The sequence below is a fragment of the Oncorhynchus gorbuscha genome, linkage group LG15 (genome assembly GCF_021184085.1).
Source record: "Oncorhynchus gorbuscha isolate QuinsamMale2020 ecotype Even-year linkage group LG15, OgorEven_v1.0, whole genome shotgun sequence".
NCBI lineage: Eukaryota > Metazoa > Chordata > Actinopteri > Salmoniformes > Salmonidae > Oncorhynchus > Oncorhynchus gorbuscha.
The window spans coordinates 38,600,722-38,615,519 of record NC_060187.1 but is presented as its reverse complement, the minus strand read 5'-3'; the positions used below and the strand labels follow the sequence as shown (position 1 = coordinate 38,615,519).

The 14,798-nt window shown below is 44.2% G+C and overlaps 1 protein-coding gene across 11 annotated transcripts in view; it reads right to left on the bottom strand.

Annotated features, from left to right (window-relative positions):
- Positions 1-14,798, bottom strand: part of celf5a (cugbp, Elav-like family member 5a) — a 279,495-nt gene that overhangs the window by 18,737 nt on the left and 245,960 nt on the right. For 4 of the 11 annotated variants that reach the window (XM_046301113.1, XM_046301115.1, XM_046301118.1 and 1 more), the window contains exons 6-7: positions 5,387-5,560; positions 4,416-4,439 (exon numbers count right to left, since the gene is read on the bottom strand). In XM_046301113.1, the coding sequence (XP_046157069.1) occupies positions 4,416-4,439; positions 5,387-5,560 (198 nt within the window). The remainder of the gene's footprint in view (positions 1-4,415; positions 4,440-5,386; positions 5,561-14,798) is intronic. The other 7 variants (XM_046301121.1, XM_046301123.1, XM_046301122.1 and 4 more) reach the window with 3 other exon arrangements.

The window sequence follows — 14,798 nt, the reverse complement described above, 5'->3', positions numbered from 1 at the left end:
GGCAGTGAGTGACATCTCTGTGTGTCCCTCTCTAAAGTGGAGGGCAGTGTCCCTCTCTGGTTGTGTACGGTAAAGTGGAGGGGCAGTGACATCTCTGTGTGTCCCTCTCTGGTTGTGTAAGGTAAAGTGGAGGGGCAGTGACATCTCTGTGTGTCCCTCTCTGGTTGTGTAAGGTAAAGTGGAGGGGCAGTGACTTCTCTGTGTGTCCCTCTCTGGTTGTGTAAGGTAAAGCGGAGGGGCAGTGACATCTCTGTGTGTCCCTCTCTGGTTGTGTAAGGTAAAGTGGAGGGGCAGTGACATCTCTGTGTGTCCCTCTCTGGTTGTGTAAGGTAAAGTGGAGGGGCAGTGACATCTCTGTGTGTCCCTCTCTGGTTGTGTAAGGTAAAGTGGAGGGCAGTGACATCTCTGTGGCTCCGCTCGCTGGGCTCTTTTTAACTTGCCGTGGTGCCACTGGCGTGTCACGAGCAGCAACCTGTAATGACAGTCCATTTACACTGGACACAGTGATAAAGAACTAGGCTGACACCACTTAGCACGAACACACAGATAAACCCATTCTCTATCCAATACTGCCTAGGATATACCCACACACGTCTAGTATTTCTGCACTCCGTCTCAGATACTGAGGGCCTAATTCCAGAGAAAATCCATCATTGTACGAAGGTGTTTACAACCTCTGGACCAGTGGGTTTATCTGGGAAATCAATGTTATTTTGTAGGGCATCTAATTCACGATAAGGAATGCAGGTATGTGGAGGAAAAACATGGACACAATCGGACAATCCCATTCCTGTTTAATATCCCACAGCGCCCTCCGCCCTGTTGAAAAAGTGGATTGGCACCCCGAGTCTGACTCAGCTAAGCAGAAATCAAATGCCTTTGCAACTAGCTAGCTCTGATGTTAATGACGATATTGTGCGGCTGAGGCAGAAGATGCCACTTCTCCCTGTATTTGCATGGAGTCCCTGGATAGGAAAAGCCAATTATTTTCCCTCAATGCCCCTGTCAGGTAACCTAAAAGCGGCTGTCCTGCCACAAAACGGGCGCCGCTGGCACCTCATCCATTAGCCACATGCCTTACCACCACTATCTATTAACTCCTTTTGTCATTTGCATAATTTTATCAACATGACAAATGGGGATCATCCATTTGAACAAAGATAAATTGAGCTTTTAGAGGTTTGGAAAAAGGGGCGGCAAGGAGAACTAAAAAGCACGACCAAGAAAACAAACAATGATAAGAAGTGAATGTGAGAGCTGTGGTTGGTGTGGGATAGAGATGGTGTTAATGCCCTCGTTAAGTTTAGACTGGGGTCGGAGGTTTGGGGCAAAAGGCCTCTGATCTGATTGGCCCCTGTATCAGAGCATACTGTCACACAAGTCAGTGGCTTTTGTCCCCCTCTCAGGATCTTCTGCCTGCTTTCAATAGGAGTTGGGGACTTGGGCTTACTCTAATAACCTTGCAACCCATTTGCCAGTGGCCTATACAAGTTGATGGAAGCTGCAGCAGGCCTAGATGGTAGAATAACAGACTGAGGCAGAAGGTCTCCGTATAGCTGTGACTTTACATGCATAGATAATGCAGTCCTTCATGCCAGCTGCCAGATTGTCATGGATAACAACATGGCATTCAGTGATGCTTTTTCAGAATTAAAATGCAGCAAATTGGAAGCTGAAGCATGTAATTATGTTGGAATGAAGTGGGTAATACAAACTGGCTCTGATAAAAAGCCTCTGTCCACCAACTGGAAGTGTTGACAGAGATATTCAGTCATTTTCTACTATTCAAAAGCCATTGCTACAGTATATTTCTTCTTATTTATCCTTGGCAGTAGCTAGCAAAATGTCTGAGGCAGACAAAGAGCTAAATTGCATTGAACTGAATCTTCATCATCATGGCCATAACCTTTTCTCGCTCTGGAATGGAAAGAAAAGAAACGAAGGCAGAAGAAAAGAAGCAGGGAAAAAGTTGCCCGTTGCTACAGCTTCCATTTAGTGTCAGGCATCTGCTTCTTTATTGCAACCTGATGGCATTATTCTCCCCTGGTGCCAGCAGGCAATCACCTCTATCACATGGCAATTATCTCTATAGCACTGCTCTGTGACTCGCTGACTCTCAGCACTGTCACATGTGACCCTTCCAGCCAGTCCTGGACGGGCACCGAGGAGGAGGAGAAGATTGGGGGAGTGAGGGAGGGGGAAATGGAGCGAGTGAAAGAGAAGACCCCAGTTATTGAGGTCCTGGACCTGCAGATTGCCTGAAACTGCAGACTGGTGTGCACTCCAGCAGAGAGAACCTGAAGACAATAGAGTCCACTGCAATTGCCTGGCCTGAGCTTAAGGGCTTCATTTGTTACCATCATGCTATGGCGTGTTTCCTTAGTGGGGTTTTAATAGGGTTTGTTTCATGTTTCATCATTTTGGTGTGTGTGTTGATGAAGATTTGGGCAGTTGGTATGGGAGGGTGTCCCACTTATAAGGTCATTTTCTAGGAAATGTCCAGATCCATACAGTAGCCTTACCTAAATAACAATTTTCTATCTTCTTATATTTGTGACCTTTAATGAATGCATAATATAAGACATCCTCCTCGTTATTGGCTGTGCATAGTTCCTGCTTGTGTAATGCAATCGCTCAAGGTGTTGGTAAGGTACAGTAGGGGCAAATCCTTTCAATATCACTTGTCAGCTCTTCTTTATTATGATATAGCTGAACTTATTGTGAAACACTTTAGATTTGATCGTTTCCTGATATGTGTTGGGTTGGGTTGTGGTGAATCGGATCAATTATATCCTGTATATTCTCACTAGTTCCAACAGGGGGCGATGTTTGTCAATGTGAGGAGTACACTGACCATGCACCTCCTGCATCTCCACCCACACACACACACAACTTCACCATTAGCTCACTGTTAAAACTACTGTTTTCTTAAACCATTCATTTTTATCCAATTCAATCGAATACACATTCTTTGGTGATGTTGTGCCTCTAGTGTCGCACATTTTCAAGCCTTCCATTCCCACACTGAAATGGCGTGTAAGCATTTCAGAAACAGCAAGCTGAAATGGCTGTTCTCAGGAATATACACATGGCTTGAGATGAGAGAAGTGTGACACAAATCAAATTGTGTACAAATATGCTCCATGTGTATTGACAGGCAACAGTTCACAGGAAATAATGGGTAGCTGCTTTATCGTGTTTTTACACAGCTTCTTTACAACTATAATCAGCCATTTGGAATGGTATGGGAATAACTTCCTCTCTCCTTGTGTTTCGTGAAATCACGTTTGCAAATGGGATGTTGTCTGTCAGAACAGTGCTGTGTCTATCTTGAAAACGGCACATTTCTCATTTTTGTCAGTGTTGTACCCCTACAATTTGTGTTCACCCCCCCCCTCTCTCTCCTGGATTGACTAAAATCCAATTTACGGGCTGTCAGCTCAACTCTATAATCCTATCCACTGCTGTATTTGTGAAGTAGCTCTTTGAATTTGCCATTTACTGTACTGTGGATATATACCGTCCCTGTAGATGTCTGTATTCCATACCCTGCTATATATACACTGGTAAACATATGGATGGAGGAGCACATATCAGTGGAGGCTGCTGAAGGGAAGACAGCTCAAAGTGATGCCTGGAATGGCATTCATGGAATGGTATTAAACACATGAAACGTGGATTCCATGTGTTTGATAGCATTCCACTGACTCCGTTCCAGCCATTATTATGAGCCGTCCTCCCCTCAGCAGCCTCCACTGGTACATATAAAGAGGCTTTTGAGATAGTCATTCTGTGTCATTGCGGGTTTTGTTCTTGGTATAATCGTTTTTCACAGAGTAAAGAAACATTTAAGGTGTATCACTCTGTTGCAGTTAATTCCAACCCAATAGAGAGCAAAGGCTGTCTGTCACATGCTGCAATAAGCATCGAAGTTTCTGTGTCTGCTATTCAATCAAAACTGCATTAGTGGAAACCCAACACTGAAGAAAAATGACACTGTTCCTGTGCCAAATGAAAGTACATTACAAGTAATGGAATTCATTAGACATAATGCATATAGTGGAATAAAACAAAACTAGCTGTAGGCTATACATTCATTACAACATACCTGAGGGTTGAAATGATCTCATAACAGAACGTTGTACAACCTCAAAGCATTACAATATACAGTATGATTCATATCTCATGGAGAATTTCACTTACAATGGTATCAGTCACTGTAGTCTTGAAAAAATATAATTTGACCAATTGTATCCATAAATCCCACTATTTTTTTAAACTTCAAATAACTATAACTAATAATGACTGTAAATGAATAACTAATATCTAATAACTAACTATAATGATCAAATATCTATAACATGACTAGAAACTACCATTCACAAAACTTTAGCAATGGATTGGCATGTACCCACCTCATTGTCATGCTGCAGCAGTGCCTGGAAAAACAAGACACATGTTGTTGTGTGGCATAGAGTTGGTGACAGAGTGTGTAGCTGTCTGTGTGTTGTCTGAATGCGTAGTGTAGTGTGTGTGACGGGGTGCGTGGGGCTCTGCCACAGTAAATAAGAGTCATGGACAACCTGAGCAGGACACAATGCTCTCCCAGCAGACCACCACCACCTCCACCACTCCTGAAACATTAGCATTTCTCCACATTTCCTGGGGATGGGCTGCATTTCATGAATTGTAATGAAGGCAGGAGTTTTACTGGAGAGAGGACAGAGATGGCCTCGCAATTACTCTGGGACGGTCAATTTGCACTTTTCATACTGGCCACCATGCCTGTGATAAGAAAATGAGGGAAATGAATAAACCCCCGAGACCTGGGCAGCCTCAACAATTAATCCTGGCATTTAGAGAATAAAAAATAAAATCTGCCCGTGTGTGCAAAGTAAATAAATTAAGAATTCCGTTATTTTATAAATATATACATACTGTGTATATTTATGCAGTCTGATGTGACTTTAGGTATTTATCGGTGTCAGACGGAACCCTTTTCTTCATTCCATTTCAGCTCCCTTCAAACGGCAGTAACTCTGTATGCAGGCTAAAGAGGTTTGTGTGGAGATAAGGTTCCTATGGAATATTCGGAGTCATCTCTGGCCCCTGGTGCAGCTCCGGGGCCCCGGGGAGACGAAAGGGCAGTGGGAAAAGCAGCGTGGGCTGGGTGAGCTCATCAAAGAGCCTGAGGTCTGCCGTGTGTGTACGGTGCTCTGCCCTCGGGGGTGTTGGGGGGTAAGAGGGATACAGATAGTTGGGGGTTGGGAGGGGTAAGAGGGATACGAAATGTTGGGGCTCGTGCTAGTTAACTCACTGCGTGTGTGGACGGTGTTAGTGGGGTCAGAGGGGTACGGAGGGTTGGGGGTTGTGCTAGTTAACTCACTGCATGTGCGTAGGTACTGTAGGTGCTGAAGGGAAGGGCGATGGCTGGGTTAAAGATGCCAAACTGGCCCACCATCTGCTGCATGCGGCGGATGGTGCGCTCCTTGTCGGTGTCGGCAAACTTCACCACCAGGCTGGAGGACGCGCCCTGGGGGGGGAGAGAATCGGAGCCGTTCTGAGGAGAGAGGGACCGCACACTTAACCAACCAACCCTCCTCTGTCCGCAACGCCTCCACACAGCAGTTAGTGTATCAACATCATCATCAACATAGCACGCCACATAGTCAGTCACTGATGGCTATGACAGTTGAAGTCGGAGGTTTACATACACCTTAGCCAAATACATTTAAACTCAGTTTTTCACAATTCCTGACATTTAATCCTGGTAACAATTCCCTTTCTTAGGTCAGTTAGGATCACCACTTTATTTTAAGAATGTGAAATGTCAGAATAATAGTAGAGAAGAGATTTATTTCAGCTTTTATTTCTTTCATCACATTCCCAGTGGGTCAGAAGTTCACATACACTCAATTAGTATTTGGTAGCACTGCCTTTAAATTGTTTAACTTGGGTCAAACGTTTCAGGTAGCCTTCCACAAGCTTCCCACAATAAGTTGGGTGAATTTTGGCCCATTCCTCCTGACAGAGCTGGTGTAACTGAGTCAGGTTTGTAGGCCTCCTTGCTTGCACACACCTTTTCAGTTCTGCCCACAAATTGTCTATAGGATTGAGGTCAGAGCTTTGTGAAGGCAACTCCAATACCTTGACTTTGTTGTCTTTTAGCCATTTTGCCACAACTTTGGAAGTATGCTTGCGGTCAATGTTCATTTGGAAGACCCATTTGCGGCCAAGCTTTAACTTCTGATGTCTTGAGATGTTGCTTCAATATATCCACATAATTGTCCTTCCTCATGATGCCATTCATTTTGTGAAGTGCACCAGCCCGTCACACCCCCACAACATGATGCTGCCACCCCCTTGCTTCACGGTTGGGATGGTGTTCTTCGGCTTGCAAGCCTCCCCCTTTTTCCTCCAAACATAATGATGGTCATTATGGCCAAACAGTTCTATTTTTGTTTCATCAGACCAGAGGACATTTCTCTCAAAAGTATGATCTTTGTCCCCATGTGCGGTTGCAAACCACAGTCTGGCTTTTTTTATGGCGGTTTTGGAGCAGCGGCTTCTTCCTTGCTGAGCAGCCATTCAGGTTATGTCGATATAGGACTCGTTTTACTGAGCTTTTGTACCTGTTTCCTCCAGCATCTTCACAAGGTCCTTTGCTGTTGTTGTGGGATTGATTTGCACTTTTCGCACCAAAGTACGTTCATCTCTAAGAGACAGAATGTGTCTCTTTCCTGAGTGGTATGACGGCTGCGTGGTCCCATGGTGTTTATACTTGCGTACTATTGTTTGTACAGATGAACGTGGTACCTTCAGGTGTTTGGAAATTGCTCCCAAAGATGAACCAGACTGTCTACAATTTCTTTTCTGAGGTCTTAGCTGATTTCTTTTGATTTGACCATGATGTCAAGCAAAGAGGCACTGAGTTTGAAGAGAGGCCTTGAAATGCATCCACAGGTACACCTCCAATTGACTTAAATGATGTCAATTAGCCTATCAGAAGCTTCTAAAGCCATGACATCATTTTCTGGAATTTTCCTAGCTGTTTAAAGGCACAGTCAACTTAGTGTATGTAAACTTCTGACCCCCTGGAATTGTGATATAGTGAATTATTGTGTCATGCACAAAGTAGATGTCCTAACCGACTTGCCAAAACTATAGTTTGTTCACAAGACATTTGTGGAGTGGTTGAAAAACTAGTTTTAATGACTCCAACCTAAGTGTATGTAAACTTCCGACTTCAACTGTATATACAGATGTGCTCAAATTTGTTGGTACCCTTACAGCTCATTGAAATAATACTTCATTCCTCCTGAAAAGTGATTAAATTAAAATATATTTTTATCATGTATACTTGCATGCCTTTGGTATGTCACAGAATAAAGCAAAGAACCTGTGAAAAGAGATTAATTATTGCTTATTCTACAAAGATATTCTAAAATGGCCTGGACACATCAGCCTATTTAAATGGAGAAAAGTGGTCACTGTGCTGTTTGGTATCATTGTGGTCACCACACTGAACATGGACCAGAGTAAAGTGGTCACTGTGCTGTTTGGTATCATTGTGGTCACCACACTGAACATGGACCAGAGTAAAGTAGTCACTGTGCTGTTTGGTATCATTGTGGTCACCACACTGAACATGGACCAGAGAAAAGTGGTCACTGTGCTGTTTGGTATCATTGTGTGCACCACACTGAACATGGACAAGAGAAAAGTGGTCACTGTGCTGTTTGGTATCATTGTGGTCACCACACTGAACATGGACCAGAGTAAAGTAGTCACTGTGCTGTTTGGTATCATTGTGGTCACCACACTGAACATGGACCAGAGTAAAGTAGTCACTGTGCTGTTTGGTATCATTGTGTGCACCACACTGAACATGGACCAGAGTAAAGTAGTCACTGTGCTGTTTGGTATCATTGTGGTCACCACACTGAACATGGACCAGAGTAAAGTAGTCACTGTGCTGTTTGGTATCATTATGGTCACCACACTGAACATGGACCAGAGTAAAGTGGTCACTGTGCTGTTTGGTATCATTGTGGTCACCACACTGAACATGGACCAGAGTAAAGTGGTCACTGTGCTGGTTGGTATCATTGTGTGCACCACACTGAACATGGACCAGAGTAAAGTGGTCACTGTGCTGTTTGGTATCATTGTGGTCACCACACTGAACATGGACCAGAGTAAAGTGGTCACTGTGTTGTTTGGTATCATTGTGTGCACCACACTGAACATGGACCAGAGTAAAGTGGTCACTGTGCTGTTTGGTATCATTGTGTGCACCACACTGAACATGGACCAGAGTAAAGTGGTCACTGTGCTGTTTGGTATCATTGTGTTGCACCACACTGAACATGGACCAGAGTGAAGTAGGCACTGTGCTGTTTGGTATCATTGTGGTCACCACACTGAACATGGACCAGAGTAAAGTAGTCACTGTGCTGTTTGGTATCATTGTGTTGCACCACACTGAACATGGACCAGAGTAAAGTAGTCACTGTGCTGTTTGGTATCATTGTGGTCACCACACTGAACATGGACCAGAGTAAAGTAGTCACTGTGCTGTTTGGTATCATTGTGTTGCACCACACTGAACATGGACCAGAGTAAAGTAGTCACTGTGCTGTTTGGTATCATTGTGGTCACCACACTGAACATGGACCAGAGTAAAGTAGTCACTGTGCTGTTTGGTATCATTGTGGTCACCACACTGAACATGGACCAGAGTAAAGTAGTCACTGTGCTGTTTGGTATCATTGTGGTCACCACACTGAACATGGACCAGAGTAAAGTGGTCACTGTGCTGTTTGGTATCATTGTGTTGCACCACACTGAACATGGACCAGAGTAAAGTGGTCACTGTGCTGTTTGGTATCATTGTGTGCACCACACTTAACATGGACCAGAGTAAAGTAGTCACTGTGCTGTTTTGTATCATTGTGGTCACCACACTGAACATGGACCAGAGTAAAGTAGTCACTGTGCTGTTTGGTATCATTGTGTTGCACCACACTGAACATGGACCAGAGTAAAGTAGTCACTGTGCTGTTTGGTATCATTGTGGTCACCACACTGAACATGGACCAGAGTAAAGTAGTCACTGTGCTGTTTGGTATCATTGTGTTGCACCACACTGAACATGGACCAGAGTAAAGTAGTCACTGTGCTGTTTGGTATCATTGTGGTCACCACACTGAACATGGACCAGAGTAAAGTAGTCACTGTGCTGTTTGGTATCATTGTGTTGCACCACACTGAACATGGACCAGAGTAAAGTAGTCACTGTGCTGTTTGGTATCATTGTGGTCACCACACTGAACATGGACCAGAGTAAAGTAGTCACTGTGCTGTTTGGTATCATTGTGGTCACCACACTGAACATGGACCAGAGTAAAGTAGTCACTGTGCTGTTTGGTATCATTGTGGTCACCACACTGAACATGGACCAGAGTAAAGTGGTCACTGTGCTGTTTGGTATCATTGTGTTGCACCACACTGAACATGGACCAGAGTAAAGTAGTCACTGTGCTGTTTGGTATCATTGTGTGCACCACACTGAACATGGACCAGAGTAAAGTAGTCACTGTGCTGTTTGGTATCATTGTGGTCACCACACTGAACATGGACCAGAGTAAAGTGGTCACTGTGCTGTTTGGTATCATTGTGGTCACCACACTGAACATGGACCAGAGTAAAGTGGTCACTGTGCTGTTTGGTATCATTGTGTGCACCACACTGAACATGGACCAGAGTAAAGTGGTCACTGTGCTGTTTGGTATCATTGTGTGCACCACACTGAACATGGACCAGAGTAAAGTGGTCACTGTGCTGTTTGGTATCATTGTGTTGCACCACACTGAACATGGACCAGAGTAAAGTAGTCACTGTGCTATTTGGTATCATTGTGGTCACCACACTGAACATGGACCAGAGTAAAGTGGTCACTGTGCTGTTTGGTATCATTGTGTGCACCACACTGAACATGGACCAGAGTAAAGTGGTCACTGTGCTGTTTGGTATCATTGTGTGCACCACACTGAACATGTACCAGAGTAAAGTAGTCACTGTGCTGTTTGGTATCATTGTGGTCACCACACTGAACATGGACCAGAGTAAAGTAGTCACTGTGCTGTTTGGTATCATTGTGTTGCACCACACTGAACATGGACCAGAGTAAAGTGGTCACTGTGCTGTTTGGTATCATTGTGGTCACCACACTGAACATGGACCAGAGTAAAGTAGTCACTGTGCTGTTTGGTATCATTGTGTTGCACCACACTGAACATGGACCAGAGTAAAGTGGTCACTGTGCTGTTTGGTATCATTGTGGTCACCACACTGAACATGGACCAGAGTAAAGTAGTCACTGTGCTGTTTGGTATCATTGTGGTCACCACACTGAACATGGACCAGAGTAAAGTAGTCACTGTGCTGTTTGGTATCATTGTGTTGCACCACACTGAACATGGACCAGAGAAAGCAAAGGAGAGATTTGTCTGAGGAGATCAGAAAGACAATAATAGACAAGCATGGTAAAGGTAAAGGCTACAAGACCATCTCCAAGCAGCTTGATGTTCCTGTGACAACAGTTGCAAATATTATTAAGAAGTTTAAGGTCCGTGGAACTGTAGCCAACCTCCCTGGGCGCGGCCGCAAGAGGAAAATGGACCCCAGATTGAACAGAAGGAGAGTGGGAACGGTAGAAAAAGAACGAAGGATAACTGCCAAAGAGATACAAGCTGAACTCCAAGGTGAAGGTACGTCAGTTTCTGATCGCACCATCCGTCGCTTTCTGAGCGAAAGTGGGCTCCATGGAAGAAGACCCAGGAGGACGCCACTTTTGAAAGAAAAACATTAAAAAGCCAGACTGGAGCTTGTTAAAAGTCATATTGACAAGCCACAATGCTTCTGAGAGTACGTCCTTTGGATAGATGAGTCAAAACTGGAGCTTTTTGGCAAGTCACATAAGCTCTATGTTCACAGACGCAAATAAGTAACTTTCAAAGGGAAGAACACCATACCTACTTTATTTTTTAAATTTTACCTTTATTTAACCAGGCAAGTCAGTTAAGAACAAATTCTTATTTTCAATGACTGCCTAGGAACAGTAGGTTAACTGCCTATTCAGGTGCAGAACAACAGATTTGTACCTTGTCAGCTCGGGGGTTTGAACTTGCAACCTTCCAGTTACTAGTCCAACACTCTAACCACTAGGCTACCCTGCCGCCCCAACAGTGAAACAGTGAAACATGGAGGAGGCTCGGTTATGTTCGGGGGCTGCTCTGCTGCGCCTGGCACAAGCTGCCTTGAATCTGTGCAGGGCACAATGAAATCTCAAGACTATCAAGGTATTCTGGAGCAAAACGTACTGCCCAGTGTCAGAAAGCTCTGTCTCAGTCGCAGGTCATGATAATGACCCAAAGCACACAGCTAAAAGCACCCAAGAATGGATAAGAACAAAACATTGGACTATTCTGAAGTGGCCTTCTATGAGTCCTGATCGGAATCCTATCGAACATCTATGGAAAGAGCTGAAACTTGCAGTTTGGAGAAGGCGCCCATCAAACCTGAGACAGCTGGAGCAGTTTGCTCAGGAAGAGTAGGCCAAACTACCTGTTAACAGGTGCAGAAGTCTCATTGAGAGCTACAGAAAACGTTTGATTTCAGTGATTGCCTCTAAAGGTTGTGCAACAAAATATTTGCTTAAGGGTGCCATAATTTTTGTCCATGCCATTTTCATTTGTTTACTGATCTACAGTATTATGTTGAATAAAAAATCAAAAGCAAAGTCTGATTTCTATTAAATATGGAATAAACAACCGTGGACCCCAATGACTTTTTTCAGTTTCAAGTTATTTCAGAGAAAATTGTGCATGCCTCGTTTTTTGTGGAGGGGTACCAAAAAATTTGAGCATGATTAAATAAAATATGTTTAGATAATGAACTCGAGTTAAATGATCAAGTCTGAAACAAGTCATGCATGATAATGTGATTGGATGGTTTAATTGTTCAGCATACACTGCTCATTTGACATTAGGCCTGTTGTTAACATCAATATTAGAAAGCTCCTCTCATCGAACATCAAGCTCACAGTTTTATAGCATTCCAGATACTACATGATTGGACATTTGTCTTATTGATGATATTGTCTCTGTGTGTTTGCGGTCTGCATACATAAGTAGGTATGTAGAGTCATATCAACCAGCTCTACTTCTATCTGTAATGTCCTCTTTTCAGATACAACCATAAACCTTCCATCTATTTATAATGCCATGTCATTTAGGCCAAACAAGTATATTGTGCATTAATACATAGTTCACTCTTTTTACAAGAAAGTTCTTGGGGTTTAACCTTGGTCCAGCCATTCAAGAAAGTTCTTGGGGTTTAACCTTGGTCCAGCCATTCAAGAAAGTTCTTGGGGTTTAACCTTGGTCCAGCCATTCAAGAAAGTTCTTGGGGTTTAACCTTGGTCCAGCCATTCAAGAAAGTTCTTGGGGTTTAACCTTGGTCCAGCCATTCAAGAAAGTTCTTGGGGTTTAACCTTGGTCCAGCCATTCAAGAAAGTTCTTGGTGTTTAACCTTGGTCCAGCCATTCAAGAAAGTTCTTGGTGCTTAACCTTGGTCCAGCCATTCAAGAAAGTTTCCAAAACAAGCGACATGATTATTTGAGATGAAGGGGCTAAGATTTGCATGGGCACCAGTAAGCACTTATTTACCCTGGTGAAGGAGCTCTTCTAAGTCTCTCTCTCTCTCTCTCTCTCTCTCTCTCTCTCTCTCTCTCTCTCTCTCTCTCTCTCTCTCTCTCTCTCTCTCTCTCTCTCTCTCTCTCTCTCTCTCTCTCTCTCTCTCAAACCAGCAGGTGTGTCTGCCACACACCATTCATTAAGAATCTTCAAATGATTTAGCTCTACATCTGACCTTTCATTCGCTCAGCCTTGCCTCCCCCTGCCCCCCCAAAACTGCCCAATCGATCCATATAAAAGGCCGAAATATTACTCTGATCTGACAGTGTAGAAAGGTTGTGCGTCATTTGAGATAAGAGGCTCCCTGAAATTGATGTGAGATTGTCAATAATAGCAGCGAGTGGCGGTGGGGGTTGGGTAGGGCTCAGGAGCTAGCTGGGAGGTGTTTGGGCTTGGGGGGGGGTCGGGAGGTTGTGTGGTGAGCCACAGTGGGGATACTGTTCCCTAGGCTCCCAACTACACATTGGGGAGGTGAGGAAGTTTTTCATTTCTCTCTCTCTCTCTCTCTCTCTCTCTCTCTCTCTCTCTCTCTCTCTCTCTCTCTCTCTCTCCATCTCTCTCTAAATTCAGCCGCTGAGGGGGTTGAAAATGTGTCAATCACATTTAATTTCCAGGCTTAACAATCTGGCTCGGGGCTTGGCTCTCTGCTTATGTAGGCGTGATTTGCAGGTTGCCAGAGATGCTAAAAGATAGTCAGTGGAGTGGAATATTTTTTCTTCTTCTACCTCCTCTATGTTCCCTGTCTTTTCACTATCCCCTTATCCCATCTTCCCCTGACGGATGGCTGTGGCCATAAGTGCACGGCCTCACAAAGCTGCCTCTCCTCACCACCAGCACCACATTAGGCCCCTCCTCATTAAGTGCATTGTATGACTTAACAATGAAGTGCATGCGCTCCTAGGTAGTAGGGCAAGGGTAAAACGTCTGAAAGAGGGAACACACACTCATCCTCCCCCTCATCTCCTCTCCAGACCCACAGTCCATCATCTGGAGTGAGAGTCCATACAAGGTTACACAGCCCAGTCATTCTGGTAGAAGGGCCTTGTGTTGTGTCTGCCCAGGTTTACTATCTGTTCCTTTAACATTATTATGGTGTATATCTTTAGGCGAGTCTGGGAGAAGGGATGCAGGACTGCAATACAGGAATGTGCAGCAGTGGTAAACAGTGAATATTCTACCCCACAGCACTAAAAAAGCTATTAAAGGACTAGCTGGTTTGATAATGAGACTCGTGGTGCGTTTCCTCTCCTGCTCAGGCTCCCAGGTTCTTGGGCAGGGTTGGAATTTATAATCTGAAGGTATTAAGTTGTCTGCGAGCAACGAAGAGAGGGGACGCTGCAGCCCGAGCTCCTTCCTGTTCTGTCAAGCAGTCTGGAGTGTGCTTGCATATGGAAGTGTGGTTAATTGTGGATTGAGCGTGTGAGTGCAATGCCAATGCAGCTCCTAGTCAGTCTCCTGTTCTGTTCTCTCCTATTCTATCCAGATTGAGGTCTGTGTCTCTGCCCAGCTATTGGCTCTCCCAGATTGGTTGTATTGATCAGGGTTAGATTCTGTGTGAACCCAGAGCTACGGCAGTGTCTCGGCACCTTCAAATTGCTGCATGAACTCCAGGATCTTCAGAGTCCCTGGAAGACTTACAGTGGATTTACTAGCAGCCATCGTGCCACTGCACCACACTCTCAGCCTCTAATATGAAAGGTGGAAAGGTTAAACATATCTGGATGACTCCCTAATAACCCCCTCTCTCTCCTCTCTGCGGAAATGACAGCCGCTCCAGGCACGAGCTCTTTATTTCTGTTTTAGTCATCATACAAGCCATTCACTTTATGTGCCAACATCACATTGTATGTTTCATGCTTCATAAACAACAGGTGTCGACTAACAGTGAACTGCTTATTCACGGGCCCTTCCCAGCAGTGCAGAGTGAAAAATAGAAAAATTATAGAAAAAAATAACACAAGGAATAAATACACAACAGGGAGTACCAGTACTGAGTCAATGTGCAGGGGTAAAAGTTACTAGGCAACAGGATAGATAATA